This window comes from Phocoena phocoena, chromosome 3, assembly GCF_963924675.1.
Source record: "Phocoena phocoena chromosome 3, mPhoPho1.1, whole genome shotgun sequence".
Classification (NCBI taxonomy): Eukaryota; Metazoa; Chordata; class Mammalia; order Artiodactyla; family Phocoenidae; genus Phocoena; species Phocoena phocoena.
In genome coordinates, this window is record NC_089221.1 from 151,376,078 (window position 1) to 151,394,908 (window position 18,831).

The 18,831-nt window shown below is 43.2% G+C and overlaps 1 protein-coding gene across 1 annotated transcript in view; it reads left to right on the forward strand.

Moving 5' to 3' along the window:
• The window catches only part of SFXN1 (sideroflexin 1), a 55,465-nt gene extending 36,972 nt beyond the window's left edge, over positions 1-18,493 (forward strand). The window contains exons 4-11 of the mRNA XM_065873352.1: positions 445-543; positions 2,056-2,131; positions 2,725-2,810; positions 3,736-3,863; positions 6,646-6,695; positions 14,078-14,127; positions 14,541-14,588; positions 18,314-18,493. Of these exons, the coding sequence (XP_065729424.1) occupies positions 445-543; positions 2,056-2,131; positions 2,725-2,810; positions 3,736-3,863; positions 6,646-6,695; positions 14,078-14,127; positions 14,541-14,588; positions 18,314-18,410 (634 nt within the window). The 3' untranslated portion in view covers positions 18,411-18,493. The remainder of the gene's footprint in view (positions 1-444; positions 544-2,055; positions 2,132-2,724; positions 2,811-3,735; positions 3,864-6,645; positions 6,696-14,077; positions 14,128-14,540; positions 14,589-18,313) is intronic.
• The last annotated feature ends 338 nt before the right edge of the window (positions 18,494-18,831 follow it).

An 18,831-nucleotide genomic window follows, 5' to 3' on the forward strand; every position in this document is an offset into this window, starting at 1 on the left:
TTTAATCCATTCATATGATATAGGTATAAGTATAGGTGTAGGTGTAGACATGTAGTGAGGAGGGACCAGAAATAGCCTACAAATGGCTTTTTTCCCTAAGAGAAGGGACCTGACATTAATCACATTAATTGAGTGCCCACTCTTTGCTGGGCTCCCTTACAAATTTAAGATAAAATTTAAATAAGTTAGCTCCATCCTCACCCTAACCCTCTGAGTTTGTTGCTATCCATATCTAACGAATGAGGAAACTGAGAATCAGACAAGATAAAAATCTGCCTAGCCACACCGGTCCTCGGCCTTTGACCCAGAACACACAGTCCTGGACCCAGCATTCTCCCTTCTCCAGTCCATCTCCTCTCTGGTTACTGGTGCTCGCGTTGTCCATTCTGCATGGCGGCTGGTTCACAAGCACTGGTGGGTATGTGATGGATCGTTCTGTTTCAGGACCACACCGGCAGTGCTGTTCTGGCAGTGGATCAACCAGTCCTTCAATGCCGTGGTCAATTACACCAACAGAAGTGGAGATGCTCCCCTCACTGTAAAGTAAGACTGGAAGATTTAACTGTCCTCTGCACTTCTCTGGGGTTCATTTGATTCACTGGTGATGCTCTCCTGGTTAAAAAAGTATATTCGTACAAATTGTTTATATGGTTTGGAATCCTAGGGAGCATTTTTTTCAGTAGTGTTTCTTTTCCTCCCTTTCTATGTAGGTAACGGTTTTTTGCAGGCTGCCTTTCCAGACATCATCCATGCCGTTAGTGGCTCTGGTAGGAGGACATGGCTCCCACACCCTAGGGCGCATCCCCGCCTCGCCCCCACAGAACACACAGCAGGCAGCTCAGGGCTGGCCTGTGTGACATGACACACTGTACCCCCATCCACCCTGTGGGTGTAGACAGATACCAACATCAAAAGAAGCAGAATCAACAATGTGATCTCTGCAGAAATCCAGGGGAATTTTGTATCTGATTTGTCTTTAAAATAGGAGAGTGAATGGATTTAAAATTTTGCCTCCTGTGAAAAGATGTTCAGATAGACTAAAGTGATTAGTTAACCAAAACTTTGAGCCTAACTGAGTAACACTTCAAAGCATTTTCTTTTTTGTTTTAACTCTCAAATTGCTTTTGACCATCTGTAGTCTTCTATTATCATCCTAGGCAACAAAGAATATTGAAATCTGCCACCCAGCAGTGCTGGTCACACCTTCATTTGATCCAATCCTTGAATTAAAATTTATTTTAAAATAAGAGAGAACTGCTTGGGCTTAATTGTATTTTGAGGATGAGACTTTTAGTATTTTTATACCATAAGATGTCATTTTTAGAATGGTGGCACTGCATTTTTACTTTCAGTATGTATAGTGATATTTTGAGAAGTATTTTTTTATTTAAGCAAATATGCTACAAACATTTAAGCTAATATGCATTTTCCCACATTTGTAGCTTCCTGCACAGTCCCTGCTTCCTTCCCCCCCACCACCACGCATGCATATTCTCTATGTCTACTCGTTTGGCGTGGTAGTTAGGTTCTATGTGAAGAATGCCATTTTTGTATGGGTCTGCTTGCTTTTTCTCTGAATATCTCTACTTGTAGAGTGATGACGAATGTTGTTCTGTGGGATCTCCTTTTTAAAATTTATTTTATTGAAATATAGTTGATTTACAATGTTGTGTTAATTTCTGCTGTACAGCAAAGTGATTCAGTTACACATATATACATTCTTTTTCATATTCTTTTCCATTATGGCTTATCACAGGATGTTGAGTGTAGTTCCCTGTGCTATACAGTAGGACCTTGTTGTTTATCCATTCTATATATAATAGTTTGCATCTGCCATTCCCAAACTCCCAATCCATCCCCCCCCTACCCCGCTCCCTCTTGGCAACCACAAGTCTGTTCTCTATGTCTGTGAGCCTGTTTCTGTTTCTTTGATAAGTTCATTTGTGTCATGTTTTATGGAATCTCTATTCTTAATCTTGATTTCTTCCAAAAATGTTGGGCTTGAGTTTTCTGACATAACACTTGTTGTTTATGTACCATTTTCTTTGTTTTCAGTGAATTGGGAACAGCTTATGTTTCTGCAACAACAGGTGCTGTAGCCACAGCTCTAGGACTCAATGCATTAACCAAGGTACTCAGATTTTTATTTCCATAGCAGTAAAGCTTCTAAATTTGTTCTCACCTGCCTGGCTCTAAATCTCTCTGTTAATTTCTCAAAAATAGTTCAAGTCCTATGACTCTCTTATTATAGTCATTATCTTCAACTGCTTTCTTAAAGTGTATCTTTCAATACGTTTGGGAAGGAGTGTCACTAATAACATCTGCCAAGACCCTGGTCTGTACCTGGCACTGTGTATTCAATGCTAAATGCTCACCCATCCATACAGCCCACCAGAGGCTGGGTGCCGGGCTGGGTACCTCCAGGCACTGCCCTGAAGAGGTAGAGGAGTCAGCATCTGAACCCAAGACTGTGGGACTCCAAAGCCCCTGCTCCATCAGCCACATAAAGCCATCAAAATATCTTGGAAGTCTGCCTTGTCCCAGTGTGCCCAGGCTGGAAATAGAAAAGTACCTCTAGGAAACCAGGTTTTGAACGTACTCTTGGCCCAAGTTTCTATACAAATAGGACTGTGCATTTGTAGAGGTTTTCAAGAAGAAATAAGTACCTGCATTCAGTACTACAGGAAAAATAAGATCTTGCTTTTGGAATTATCTTTTCTGCAGCATGTCTCTCCGCTCATAGGACGCTTTGTTCCCTTCGCTGCGGTAGCTGCTGCTAATTGCATTAATATTCCATTAATGAGGCAAAGGTAAGGTTAATATGCCCTCTAAGAGAGGACTTGTGCTTGACAGTAGGGTCTTATAATACTCTGCTTTGTTGAAACTTAAATAAATTTGTTTTATTTTAATATTTACAGATGAAGTTTTATGAGATCTGGGATCTGCTTCCAAATAATCTGGTTTTGGGGGTGAGGATGGGTCCATTGATGAAACAAGGTCAGCTCTGAGTTGCTGATTATTAAAGCGGCTGATGGCCGTATGGGGTTTAGAATAGTCTTTCTACCCCTGTGTAATAAAAAGTTTAAAAAATAGATCTCAAGCTTACGTCTATGCCTAGAAAGCTTCTTCTATACAGTAGGTTCTTCCCCCCTTCCCCCCAGATTTTCTCTTGGGGTTTCAAGTAATATTAATCTATATCTCTGGAAGTATTTTTTAGTGCTGGCAAAAATTAAAGGAGAAGAAAAAACGAGAAAAAAGCATTTTGGATTGGATAACGAAAAGCAGGGTAACAGCAGGAGCTATAATTGTAGCAGTAGTGACCATAGTTAAATATGCAATAGTTCCGTGTACTTGTGACTCCTATGTCAGTATAGTTAGTTTATTTTTTAGTAATTATATCTATCTCTCATTTGGAAAGTTGCTCAAATTTGCACATGAGCTTAGAAATCAGCCTTATCTCTAAGTTAGCGTCTTCACCTGTTGAGTCCTATTGTTGTTCAAAACGCTGCACCTTTTTTTTTTTACAAAGTTTACTGGCATTATTTTACTTGTGTGTCTATCACGCAAGGATTAAGCATGTTTGTGGTTTTAAAAATAGACTTAATAGTGCCAAAAATGACACTGGAGTGGATTTTTGGATTAAGTAGAGACTTGGGCTTTCACAGCTTCAGTACTGTGTCCAGCCATTCCGCGAAGGCACCTGTGAACTTCTTTGCCCGTTGTCTTGCCTTCTAGGGAACTCAAAGTTGGCATTCCTGTCACAGATGAAAACGGGAACCGCCTGGGCGAGTCAGCAAACGCAGCCAAACAAGCCATCACGCAAGTAGTTGTCTCCAGGATCCTCATGGCAGCCCCCGGCATGGGTGAGTAGAGCTTTGCCATCCATTCATTTATTCGGTACGTTTCAATCAAACAAGCGTTGGTGCACCAGTGAGCAATAACCACAAAGGATCCCTTCCCTTAGTGGAACTTACTTTCTGGCGGGGGAGGCAGAAAACTAAAAAAAATAAGTAGAATATGAATATGTGAGATGGTTATAGAGCTAACGGGGCGGGGGGGAGAGGGTTGGGGATCTTGGGGTGGAAGTGCTATCGAACGTAAGTCCGTGTGCCCCACATATAGTGAGGCCAAATGATACCAACGTGTTGGGAGTTTGGAGCAGAGAAAGGTTTATGGCAGGGCCATGCAAGGACAGTGGGTGGCTCATGCCCCCAGAAACCCCCGAAGGGTTTCAGCAAAGCATGTTGAAAGGCCAGGTGAGGGAGGGGGGACACAGGGTGTGTGATCTACGCATGCACAATCCTCTGATTGGTTGATGTGGAGGCCACAGGGCAGGTGACATTATCCATCCTTAGGCACCAGAAGGTCTGGGGGCTACGTGCTCCATCATCAAACAGTTAATTTCTTCCATTGGGTGGTGGCTTTTAGCATCTGAAAAACTCGGGAAATATCCATGAGGTACTGTTAGCTGGGTACTTCAGAGAGGAGATGCAGCAGAGGATATGGGGAAGGGGTCTGTCCCAGGAAGACCCCGTGCGGTCCTGCTTGGTTACAGAAGTAGACTGGACAGATGGGAGCGAGGGAGCCAAGTGGTTCCAGGGTCAAATATTCCGGGCAGACGGAACAGCAGGAGAGCAGGGAGCTGTGCCCAGTGTGATGGAAGCATCACAGGAGGCAGGTGCAGCGGGAGGGGAGAGAAGGGTGTGGGAACAGTAGAAAGGAGTCAACGAGGCCCCAGTGGGCAGAACGCAGATGGCCCTGCAAGCATTTGTAGCCCCGGCTTTTAGTCTGAGGGGTAGGAGGCCGTGGAGGGTTTCGAGCACAGGAGTGGTAATAATCCGGCTTAGGTTTTAACTGAGTGACTCAGGGTCCCGCGTTGAGAGTAGGCTGAAGAGGGACCAAGAATGGTGGTTGGAGACTGTTCAGGAAGCTGTTGACTGCTGCAGGCAAGAGATTATGGTAGTTGGACCAGGGCAGTGACAGTGAAGGTGATGACAATTTGAAGGGAAAGAATTTGATCTTTGTAAATCTTGAAAAGAAACTTCCAAAAGTTCTTGAATAGGAATAACTTCTACTGAAGATTTATTCATATCAATGGGAAACCCTTAGAGCATGAACCAAGTTGGGTTAGTTATAGGAGCTATTAATATGTGACTCAGTTTTGTCCCTAGGGCCTGGACTCAACATAACCAAAAGCAGAAAATCTCCATTGTGATTTAGTTCCCCTGAGAATCTCTGGTCCACTCCTAAGGCTTCTTCAGCTACCCTCAGACCAGGGCTCTCAAGAAGGTTCTCAGACTTACTCAGAAACCAGAGGGCCCGGGAGTACATAACTCTTTGCAGAAAAATATAAATATATATTTTACAGAGAGAAATGAGTATGTTTACTTCCCTTGTCTAAATCAGATGCAAACAGCACTTGGCTATTAACTAAACTCTCAAAAGAAGCATACTTGATCAAGTGCTGTCAGGTTTTCTCACTAATATTTTTTGTTGTCTTTAAATTCCTTTTGTGACTGGGAAAGCTGATCAGCAGACAAGTAGGAGTGGGCAAAGGAAAGTTGAAGAAAAGGGCATGAAAGAAAACTTGGAGGCGCATTCCAGCCAATGGCACTCCAGCTAATTGGTTATCTGATTTAACCACCATTAAGTGATTTAACAAAGAAGCACCTCAGTGCCCTCATGAGACAGCGGTGTGCACCGTAGGGGTGAGTGAATGGTGGAAACCACAGTCGTAAACTGTAGGCCAGGAGTCCCCTGAGTCCGGGACCAGCACATTGTCACTAACCTACGAGGAGGCTGGGGAGGCAGCCCCAGAACACCTGCTGAGCCCAGATTTCCAGTTTGCCGAAATCAAGGTGGCCATTCTGGCTTCTACCCTGGGTGGGCTTTTGGTTTTGTTCTCTCCCATTTTGAAATAAGGACGCTCCTCTTTGAAGTTCAGCCGGCCCAACAAATTTGTTTCCAGTGGCTTGGTTACTTTAAACATTATTTAGTCCCCAGAGAAGGAACACAATCTTTCTATCCCAGCGATATCTCTAAAGGTAATTGATATATTGAAATTGATGTGACAGTTTAGTCTGATAAAAATCATGAATAAATGAACTAACGCTATCCAGTGTTTTGCGTGCATCATTGCATCTAATCATCCTGGCTAGTTTGATACAATTGTGCCTATTATATAGATGAGGAAAACAGAAAACTGAGGCTCAGAGAAGTGTTTTCCAGGATCACCCAGCTAGCAAGTGGTCTGCGTGACTCAAAGCAGGAATCTTTATACTGGACTCTACGTGGGATGGACACCCCGGGAAGGCTGCATTTGTTTCATTGGTATAGGAGGGAGAAGTTCCTGATGTTTGTACTGTTGCATATTTAATGTTAGATATAAAGTTCTCTTCAAGATCATAAAATTTTCTGGCTGGCAAAGAGCATTGTGTTATTTTTCAAAAATCTAGAGAATGGAAACAATGGATTTTTTTAAAAATACTAAGGTATTTTAAAGAATTATTGCAATTACTTTTACTCTGTCAGTGTGAAAATAGCCTAAAAGTAATATAAGCCTTTTGTGAAATTGTTGGGGGGAACAAAAAAAAAGTGAGCTGAAAATAGACATGAAGATTTAAGTGGATCTATCTTTACTTCCAGCCATCCCTCCATTTATCATGAACACTTTGGAAAAGAAAGCCTTTCTCAAGGTAAGCCCCAGTTCTGTTTATCCTTGTCTCAATCCTTTCAGTTTGTTTTCAGACTTCAAACTGAAGTATTTCCCACATGAATAGTGAGTAAAGAATTTGAAGGCCAGTGGCAATTGGGCACTTCAGGGAATATTTTATTTCTAATATCAGATATTTGAAAAAGCTCTCATAAATCTTCATTTATTGAATGCTGCCCACCCCTCTTGAGAGGTTATAACCCAGGTACACATTCATCGTAGTCATCAGTTGGATCCCTAGCTAGGTAATAATGAGGAGATGGTGTGAATTTGGAATGATTTGTTTGTAAGTCCCGATACATACTATCAGAAAGGAAAAAATAATCTGGGGTAGTAGCTTCACAGAACACTGAATTTAGTGCCCTGACGTATTTTTCTTTGGTGATCATATCTAATAATCTATCAGCCACCTCCCCTCAGGGTCTGAAAATATTATAGGATGAAACTGTCACTGAGAAATCTCTATGCATTGTCTGCATTGTTTTTGTAACTTCCATGATTTAATGCAATCATATTTATGCTACATCTTAGCTTTCCAGTTCTTGTAACAAGTAGGAAAGAGTGGGATAGGGTGACTCGTTTGGCTCCTGCTGTGTTTAGAAACTGACACCATTACACCTGCAGGGAGGAATGGGTCCAGCTCCTTGCTGGAGGAGCAGGTGTGTTGTAAACACTGCAGCTCTCTTGGGGTGAATTGTTTTGGGTCTTAGCGACAGAACCGTCACACTGAGAGGACAGTATCGGACTTTGAAAAAAGGACATGGTTCACAGACCAAACACCTCCTGAATGATTTCTGTGATTAGGAGAATTCTAAGTGTCCAACAGGTAAATGTTCATTGACCTTTATTCACCCTATGGGCTCCATCCAGGAGGAAAATTAAGGCCAACACTAAATACTTTCAATACAATCACATTCTTAGAAAAATAAGCCAAGAAAGTATGCTTTGAAAAAACAGTAGTGTTGCATGCCTCATTTGACTGGCATGTCGATGCACCAACCCCATGTGAGGGAAAGGGGACCCTCTCTTCAGCAGCCCCCTCCCCATCTTCCTTGGGAGCTTTGGGTACGTGAGCAGATTATATTCCCTGAGCTTCTTCCTTTGGCAATCTTACATGTCGATGTGAATTGCAAGACAGGGTGTCACAGTGGCTCTGTAGTGATTGAACTATCCCATTGCTCCTGAGAACGTTCCCAGGGGTGTCCACAGACCCCCGGGCCACCCCAGGAGGCTGCATCCTCAAATGCGCTCTGAGTCCCCGTCCCATCTCCTGTGAGGGTTTCTACAGCCTAAAGTGTAAGATTAAACAAAAATATAAAACAGTTACACCGATTTAATCAGTAACGCTATTAGTGATGACCAAAATGTAAATGTGACCTCATTTGACATAATTTACCTACTTCGATAAGCCCTTATTTTGAGGATTCATGAAAAGGCTTTGCTGAAGTCTGTTTCTGCTGCAAAATTTAGAAAAGATTAATTCTTTAAAGCTGCTCAGGGATTCGTTTATGTACTAGAACAGGGACTAGATCTTGAAATTACCAAATTATGTAAACAGATGAACTCTTTAAAGCTGCCAAAGGAATTAGTGTATGTGCTTGAACAGTGACTAGATCCTATGTAGACATCTAAAACTCACCAACTTTGACATTTCAGTGATTTTCAAATAATCTAAAAAAAAAAAAATTAATGCTCCTTCCTCTATCCATCCCTGCTTTCCTTATGGGACGTAATTTAGGCTTTGAGGGAGAAAACCTATCAAATGAACTTAGAAAGGGGGCCATCAACATTATCCTCCAGGATGCTAATAGGAAGTGACCCATCCAGTGGATCCATAACTTTGCAGACATGGAATTGATGCCCTGGGTTCTTCTCTGCTGGCTCTTGATCTGATAAGCCATTAGGATTATAGTCTTTCTGCAAGGCCATATGTTGACCCAGTCAACCTTTGGATTTTTGCCTGGTTGTTAATTTCTTAAGGTATTGGCATGCCAACTTTGGGAACAATGGAGAATCAAAAACCATGTTTAATAAACCCAACTTCCCAACTTAAATTTTGGAATTTAAGCAGAATCAGGTTTTTAAAGCAAGACCAGATTTCTGGGTAGATAACAAGGCTTGGAAATTGTCATCTCATCATGTTAGTTTGTCTGGCACAAAAGTGAACTTTTGCAAGAGAGGAATACTTTTGCAAGTGTGGGTCATTCCATCAATAATATGTGATTGTCGTGAATTTGCAGGTGACTGTGAGAGCAGTTGGGAGGCCACCTTCAGTGACAGTGTGTCCCCACCATTGAAGCTTTCCCATCCCCTTCTCTCTGCCTCTCAAACGTCACCCAGCACCCAGTTAGCAGAGGTATGTCAGCAGCCCGGCTCTGGAGTGGAGACTCCTAATCTTGCCAGCCGCCACTGCTGGTGGGACATTATTCCCCGGAGTCTCACTCCAGGCTGTGGATACTGAGCACACATGGCTGCTTACATGTGAGCTGATCATGGCGTGGGATTCCAGAAATTCTGTAGGAAAGTCTGCATTCGAACCTACATTCATGCTAAAGAGTTAGGTCACTGGGGAAGACATGTGAAATGAACTTGGTCCTTTACTCTCCCAACTGTCGTGCCTTTGAACTCCTGGGGTCTCAGTGTTGTTGGAAAAGTTGCCACGGTTACTCTCATATCTTGGTGACAAACACTGGGCAGGAGACATAGCTGGGCATATTGTATCATTTTCTTGCTGGGACAGACAGAAATTGCTGTAGATACAGCCTGGCATTTTCTTCCATGAAGCAACCAGCAAATGATACGAGCAGTTAGCCGCTGTTGCCACACTGCCCTAGGCTTTTCACAGCAATACATGAATAAATATTGTGTTTTCCTCCCTTGTTTTTGTTTGTGGTTTTCAGCTTTGCTTGGTACCATACCCTTCAATAATCATATAGAGGTGTGCCACCTCGATTCCCCTCTGCCCGCCCCACTCCACTACTAAAGGGCCTCATGTGGAACCGGAAGGGGCCGCTGGCATCAGAAGCCATGGGGCAGGGTTGGGGGAGGCGGTCAGAGTAGCTCATGGGTCAGTCCGAGCACCTCGCTAGCTACAAAGGGTCTGGCTGCAGCTGAACTCGTTTGGACTTCTGTGGAGGATGTTGCTTTGAAAAAGCAATGGCTAAACGTTGAGCTCTTCGGACATAACATCCCACTCCCATGTTCAGGGTGGCTGTTACACCAAAATATTGCAATTTGCCCATGTAGCGAGGACTGTAGGACTTCACTGATACCTATGGCCATTACAAAAGCATAGGCAGAGCCGCTTATCTTCCTATCCATATGTTTCCATCTGCAAAGCACTTTCACATGCTATTTGGAAGGGCAGGCTTTTCTGAGCCCTTTTACAAAGGCTTAGAGGTCATCTCCTCAGCCGTTCATGTCCATGTGGGTGGCATCTGCCTGGGTCGGTTAGCCCTCTGATTGTTCCCGTAGCTCCAGCGGCCAGATGTGCCTCTCTGCGAGGATGTACTTATCTGGGCTTTTACCTTGAATATGACCAGACTCCTCTGCAAACATGAAATGAATTGAATGTTCTTGGCTTTTTTAAACGGTGAGCTTGGGGAGCCTTCGGCATGACTCATCCTTCCCCCCACGCTTTAGCTTTTCCCAAATGGAGCGCTGGCAAAAAGCATCAGCTGTGGGCAGGTGACTCACAGAAATCTTTGCAGTAAACCAAAAAGTTCACTGCTTAAAATCTGGTGCTTTTCCCAACAGTGTTCCTGAAGAATAGCTCCTGTGGCCTCTCTACTTTGCTGGCACTTTCATTGGGAATAAAGTTGATATGGTCTGGGTCAGATAAGAGCTGCTCGTTCCTTAAGTTCTAGTTCATTTATATTTTCTTTAATAAAAGTGGACGGCTCTGTCTACTCAGTAGATTTTCAGGATTGTCTGCTAATGGAGTGTGAATGTAGCGTTTATTTGTTCATTCATTTATTTTATCCAGCAGCCCTTTGTTGAATGCCTGTTGCATGCCAAGCAATGTGCTAGGTCCTAGCATCAGAGAAATAGGGCTTGGGCCCTGCCCTCAGGGACCATATAGCATGGTGGTGGGGAGAGGCACAGGGCAAATGGTTCCAATACATGGTGAGTACAGCGTGAGGCACAGAGGGAGCATAGAAGAGGTTTCGCCCCCAACGGCCATAGGTGGGCAGAGGCTTGAAGACAACTGGCCAGGGACATCTGCTTTGCAGAAGCTCAGAGAAGACACAGAGCACGGCTTGTTGGGAGACTTGCAGATGGTCAGGTTGCCTGGGATGTGGGCCATGTGTAGGGAACTGACTGTACCATATATAAAAATCAACTCCCAATAGTTCATGGAATCTAAATGTAAAAATCTACAATTGTCAAACTTCTAGAAGAAAATGTAGCAGAACATCTTTGAGATCTAGACTTGGGCAAAGATTTCTTAGACATAACACCAAAAGCACAGTCCATAAAAGAAAAAATTGACAAATTGGGCTTCAACAAAATGTTAAAGTTCTGTTTTTTGAAAACTGTAAAGAGATTGAAAAGACAAGAAACAGACTGGGAGAAAATTTACGCAAAGTATGTGTCTGATAAAGGACTTGTATCCAGAATATATAAAGAGTCCTCAATAATTTTTAAAGAAAACAACCCAGTTTTTTTTTTGCATTTTTTTAATTGGATTATAATTGCTTTACAATGGTGTGTTAGTTTCTGCTTTATAACAAAGTGAATCAGTTATACATATACATAGGTTCCCATATCTCTTCCCTCTTGCGTCTCCCTCCCTCCCACCCTCCCTATCCCACCAGTTTTTTTTTAAAAAAAAAAAAGGGCAAAAGGTTTGAACAGACATTTCACCAAGTATATATAGATATAAAATAATATCACATGTAAAGATGCTCAGTATCTTTAGTCATTGGGGAAATTCAAGTTTAAAACCACATTAGCTACCGTTAAACGCCTACTGGAATGGCTAAAATCAAAAAGACTGACCATAACAAGTGTTGACAAGGCTGTGGAGGACCTGAAACTCTCATCCCCTGCTGGTGGGAATGTAAAATGATACAACCACTTTGGAGGATGGTTTGGCAGTTTCTTAAAAAGTTAAACATATGCTTACCATGTGACCCAGCCATTTCACTCCTAGGTATTTACCTGGAAGAAAGGAAAACATATGTCCATAAAAGACAAATGTTCAAAGCAGCTTTATTTGTAATAGCCCCAAACTGGAAACAATCCAAATGTTCATCAACAGGAGAATGAATGGAGTAGCAAAGCAATACATTCCATGCAGTGGAATACCTAACCCAGCAATAAGAAGTCCTGAACTATGGATACGTACAAGAGCATGAATGAATCTCAAAACAATTACACAAAATAGTAGATACTGTATAGAAAGTCCTAGCAATTATAACCTAGTATATAATGACAGAAAGTAGATCAGAGGTTGCCAGGGAATGGGTGCCGGGTTTAGGGAAGATGGTGGAATTGCCAAGGGCACAAGGAACAAGGAAAACATGAAGGATGATGGCTCTGTTAATTATTTTGATTGTGGTGATGGCTTCACAGCTGAATACGTATATCAGAACTTCTATCATACACAGTAAGTATGTACAATTTATTGTGTCTCATAAAGCTGTTGGAGGAAAAATCATTGGGAGGAGAAAGAATTTATTCATATTAACTTTTTGAGCTTTTACTTCATTGACTATATATCTTTTAAACTTGTGATTACTGTCTTTAATTCATTTAAAATATCCTCTGTTTGCACAATTCTGTGCTAAATAAGGTGTGTCCCTCCCTCACGGAGTTCTGTGATTATCTAGGGGAAAACCAGACATCCTCAGCTCACTTCTTTAATCTCAGACTAAGTTCTGTTTAAGAAGTAGGGATGAAGGAGGCAGGATGGGATGCTGGGAAGGAGTCGGGAGGAGGGATGACATCCAGGTTGGGTTTCATGGAAGAGATCAGAATTCTCCAGGATCCTTGTCGTTACCGAGAGCCTTTCCAACAAAACCCTCTGCACAAGCCGCCGTCAGCCTTTGGTTTGTACACATCCATTGTTGAGATTACACACAGCTGTTCAAGAGTCCACTTGACGTGAGGATGGGCTCTCATGGGTTCATCTTCCCTCAAGATCTCATTCAGGGCTTAGCTTGCCTTCCCATCACCAAGTCTGTGTACCCGCCCAGATGACACACATCTGGGAAGTGCTAGGAAGAGGATTTACCATCTCCTTATGAAAATCCTTCATCATCAGACAGAGCCAGTTGCCCCAGATACAATATTTCCTTTTCCTGCTTTCCTTGGAGGGGTGGGGCCCCTCTGTGAGAGCTCCGTGGTCTGTCTCTGCTTGATGACATCTCTCTCTTCCTCTCCAGTCCACGCCTCTCTCCCTTCACGTTCACCCATGTGATGTACCTCTTTGCCAGAGGAGTCTGCTCGGGGACCACGGTATGCCTGTCACGCAAGCCTCCTTGGGGTCATGATCTTTTAACAGCTTGTGCTGACACTTAACTAAGTTGGCTGATTTCATTACAGCCAGTTCACAACGTGGTTGCAGCTCTGTCAGTGGCCTTATTTATATAATCTGTATATTTCGTTGCTCTTTATAGTGCATGTTATGCTTTTTTAAAACTCCCTTTTGAATGCTAAAAATCTAATAGCACTTATTCTCTAAAAGACCAACCAACTCATTCATTTCCATTAACCAAAAAGTGACAGGCAAAAACTTGTCATGCCAGCAATGGTTTTAGCCGTACCGACAGCAACTAAACCCAAGAAAGGAAAGGTGCAGAGGAGGAGGGGGGATACCAGTTGGATTTCTGCTACGTTCCGGGCACGGTACTAGGTGCTTTATGAATGTTATCTGGCATATCTTCACTCACACGCTTTTAGGAAGCTGTCGTGATCCTCATTTTACAGAGAAGGAACCAAAGGTTGGAGACCGTGTGCCCTTTTCCCACAGTGGGGATGGACTGGTAGGGCAGGGATTTGATTGCAGCATTGTCTTCCAGGCTTGGAACCACGCGATACAGTCCCCCAGCCAGGAGAGAAATTATAGCTAAGGGATAACCATTTCTCCAGCTCCCATATAGCCAGGCATCTCTCAGATTATATGTGCAAGGGAGAAAAACGAGAAGCCGCTTAATCTTTGCCTGTGCATTCCTGGACAGATCGAAGAGGGAAGTCAGGACTGACTGTAACGCTGTTACAGAGTTACCCCTGCATTTCACTAATCGCATTCCAGCTGGATCTTGTAATGTGGCAAGGTTCCTGTCCCAGTTAACCAGCAGAAGAAATTGTTTCTAAGAGCCTGTATAAAAAGTACTCAAAATAATTTATTTCTCAACACAGAGGTTCCCATGGATGAGCGCGCCCATTCAGGTCGGATTAGTTGGCTTCTGGTGAGTAGAATTACTTTGATGTCATTAATTTCTTGTTTTTAAGATAAGTATACAGCATATGAAATGTGAGGGATAATATGGGACACACGTTTTGAAAATGAGACCATCCCAGAACATCTGGAACTTACGGTCCCAGTTATTAGCTAGACATAAGCTGTCTTTAGAGAAGCCTACAACATTTGGGGCTATTTGTGTGATTCTTTTTTAAATGCCTTTATCTCTTTGATTTAAAAATATATATATATTTTGGCAGTCCTTGGTAGTAAAATGATACGAACAGGACATATTTTTGGGAGGCAGCATAACACTCGAATGAAAGAAAGGGGATTGTTATCAAAGTAAAATAATAAAAAAGAATCTGAAAAGTCGACCATTTCAAAAATGCTCTGATTCTTTTCTTTTTTTTTTTTAAGTTTGGTATTTGCTACACCTCTGTGCTGTGCTCTGTTTCCTCAGAAAAGGTATGTATTTGTTACTCTTCAGAGTGATCATGCGTTTTAATCCTAAAAACCAGTTGAAGACACAGGTCCATTTCACTAGTAGGAAAGTTGAGTCTCAAAAAATAATGAAGCCAAGCCTCTAAAAGGAAGAGATAAGAGGCAGAAATGAAATGCTTGTCTGTTTAATATCAAAATTCTCTTTGCCCAGCTCTTTTCTACCTGCTACTGTTATATTTGAAAATTCTTTATTCTTGTGTAAGACTCAGGTTAACTCTGGTGCCAATTTGCTCTTATAAAAATTTAAATATGACTCGATGTCCAATCCATTGGCAAATGCATCTATAATGCAGATATATTCGAATTTAAGTTCCACCCCCAGGGACAGCAGTTATATGCACTTAGCTTTGGTGGTTGGTATATTTGCTTCCCTTCTTCCTACTTAGGGTTTTTTTTTTTTCTTTTTTTTCTTTTTTTTTTTTTTTTTTTTTTTTATGCGTTACGCGGGCCTCTCACTGTCGTGGCCTCTCCCGTTGCGGAGGACAGGCTCCGGACGCGCAGGCTCAGCGGCCATGGCTCACGGGCCCAGCCGCTCCGCGGCATGTGGGATCCTCCCAGACCGGGGCACGAACCCGTGTCCCCTGCATCGGCAGGCGGACTCTCAACCACTGCGCCACCAGGGAAGCCCTTTTTTTTCTTTTTTTGCCTTAAAAGCTTGATTGTGCACGTGTCTTTCATCACAAGCTGCCCTTGAATCCTGCCTTTGATGTAAGAACTGCATTGACAGGCATTAAATCAGCGTCACATAAATCTAAGGCTTCAGCTTTTTTCTATTCTAACATCAAGGCACAGAGGAGCAGCATTTTGTTGTTTTGCTGTGGTCTGTGTTACCAGACTCCTGCCCTTGTAATATCCTTCGTGGGCCAGCGGGCCCCAAACATATGGCCTTTAATGCCCTAGGCTTTCACAGTGGGTTTGGGATGAGGTATTCTGTTCTAGAACTAACTTCATCAGGTCCCTCTACCTGATAGAAAAATCCATCTTTTATCCGGTCTTTCACTTCTGCCTTTGACCCCCACTGTTCTTAGTTGGGGATTTAAATTTCAAGGAGAGGGAACTTTTATCACCTTGATGCCTAGCTAAGCCCCCTTTGAAGAGGGCGGGACCTTCAGAACCTCTGTTGAAGCCCAATACAGATGAGTTTCCTAAAGAGAAGCACTCATACCTATTTAATTGTACAAACCCCAGAATCTCAGGGCTTAAGGTAAGAAATGTTTATTTCATTAGTATAGCGCATTGGAATGTGTGTTCAGCCCTTGACCTTGTGCTCGGTGACTTAGGAACATGGCATTTGGGTCGAGAAAGATCTGACTTCAAATCTCAGTTACACCTCCAGTTTCCTTATCTGTAAAATTAGGATAATCCCTGACTTGCCAGGTTTTTATAAGGGTTAAAACGCATAACGTCGGACCAGGAAACTGAGTACTAAGTCACACCCATTATCATTATCATCAGCAACATGATTTTAAAATTACCCAAGTTCCCACTATATGGAAAAAAAATAGCCATTGTGGTTTTTTTCTAGTTTTTTTCTATATTCATAATTTTTCTCTTTTTTGCATATGTTTATAAATCTGTATCCTACCTTTTTTTTTTAATTTTTTTTTATTTTTGGCTGTGCTGGGTCTTCGTTTCTCTGCGAGGGCTTTCTCTAGTTGCAGCAAGCAGGGGCCACTCTTCATCACGGTGTGCGGGCCTCTCACTATCGCAGCCTCTCCTGTTGCGGAGCACAGGCTCCAGACGCGCAGGCTCAGTAGTTGTGGCTCACGGGCCTAGTTGCTCCGCGGCATGTGGGATCCTCCCAGACCAGGGCTCGAACCCGTGTCCCCTGCATTGGCAGGCAGATTCTCAACCACTGCACCACCAGATAAGCCCCCTGGCAGGAGTTCTTTAGACCCAACCAAGTTGTCAGTTACTTGCCACGCAGTCATAATTTGGATGTTTGGTGGTCATCTGGGTGGATCTTTTCAAGTCCAAAGTGATAGAGCAATAGGAGAACGAGAAAGACTGAGTGGGAAAAGCCTTGGCCTCAGTGCACTTCTTCACGGCCAGAGAACTGGTCTCTGCCAGATCCTGCAGGCGACGTCAGCTGCCACTTAACGGGCTACTCGAATCTACATGGCTCAGGATAAGTCCCAGCCACCCTTCAGAGGGGAGCCATAGCCCAATAGGCAGATCGAGATTATGGCCTTTGAGGCCCCGCATTGGGTGCCAGAAAAGATGTTGCAGGAAAGAGAGTGGGATGCGAGAGGATGGTCACATCCCAAGTCATGTCTGTGTCCCTGGGGTGGCCGCCAAGTGTGGGTTCTTGGCTTCGTGCAGGCAAGAATTCAAGAGCAAGACCTAGTAAAGTGAAAGAAGGTTTATTCAGGGAGATACACACTCCATAGACAGAGTGTGGGCCATCTTGGAAGGCAAGAGGCCTCTTACCTTTTTTACCTCGGAGTTTACCACATCTCAACTATATTAAAGAACTAATCTTTTTAAAAGACTAATTATATAGTGTTACCAAACCCAGGTTCGGCTGCTTGCCGCTCAGAAGCCAATAATTCAAGAGGCAGGTGTCAGTAGAAAGGAAAGGTGCTTTAATCAGAAAAGCTGGCAGTCTGGGGAGATGGTGGACTTGTGTCCAGAGACCGGCTCTGATGATTCTGCTCAGCCATGACAGTTTTTAAAGGGAAAAAAATGGAGGGGGAAGAATCTCAGCGAATCATCGAGGCAGGAAGCTGGATTCTGCATCATTCTCCGTTGAGTGCAGACTGGCTGAGTCTCTTCACATGTTATCTTGCCCACATGATCTGCCTGCGGGATTGCTTAGGGGGATTCGTTGTGGGTAGAGAGCTAGTCATTTTTTTAACTGCTTACTTCTTCATTCTTCTTTTTATCTAGGAAAAGAATCAACAGGTTAGACAAGGCCTGGTGTGCATTCAGGACAGCACAAGTCAGGAGTTAGGCTAATCGCCTAGTGATCTCATCCCTGTCATTAGGTTCTTTTACAATCAGAGGGCAACATAAATGGGCAAACAGGAAAGGGGCAAACGAGTTGCTTTCAATAACAAAATGTCCACAGTTTTTCTGGACAGTTTTTCTTCATCCTTAATACATATGCACATATAAAACATTCAAGTACATTTTTAAATGTATAAAGCAAGCACTAACGGTGGTCAACAAGACATGTTTTTTCTCATACATTTTAGTATTTTCTGAAAGTTTTAGAATAAGTATGTTTTACTATACAGTGGACAAAAGCAGATTAACGCAAGTGAATTTGTAGTGCTAAAAAATTCCACTGAGTGCATATATCTTTTTTTAATTAACGGTGAACATGTATGTTGTTTTCCTTGGGAAGTGGCGTGACCACAGGTTGTTTTCCAATACCATCAGGGTCTGAGAGTGTCATCACCATACCTCCTTGCTGGCAAAAGTGGTTTTTAAGGCTTTTAATAAGATGAGAGGTAAAAAGCGTACCTCAGTGTTGGGTTTTGATGGTGCCTTTCTTTGATATTTAGTGACAGTTTTCTGAGAGGGACAGGATACTCGTTTTCTGGGCATGTGAAGCATTTTTCAAACAGGACTCTGTTGTCCCAGTCACAGGGGGTGGGTGGGGCTACTCTCTCTCCTCTCTCCAGGTTCTAATTCCCACCTCCACCCGTGGAATGACCCTGTCTGTCGTTTCTCCCTTCTCCCAGTTCCATGTCTGTGACAAGCTTGGAGACCGAGCTGCAAGCCAAGATCCAAGAGACCCATCCTGAATTACGGCGCGTGTACTTTAACAAGGGATTATAAAGTAGGGAAAGAAACATCTTCAGAGGATCCTACCAACCACAAGTGTGGTGTAGCCAAGTTGGTAAGGAATATCCTGGTTCTGGTCGACAGGTGACAGATACCTTTTAACGATCCACATTAGCCTTTTAGAGTCAAGCTGCTACTTACAGCACAGCACCTGGGGTGGCCTCCCCTTACATTTGAATCATGGTATAATTTACAGAAACACCCTTCCTGTAGCTTTTGTAGTCACTGTTTTTTCAAAGACAATATCCCCGGGCTTCCCTGGTGGCGCAGTGGTTGAGAGTCCGCCTGCCGATGCAGGGGACATGGGTTCATGCCCCGATCCGGGAAGATCCCACATGCTGCGGAGCAGCTGGGCCCGAGAGCCATGGCCGCTGGGCCTGCGCGTCCGGAGCCTGTGCTCCGCAACGGGAGAGGC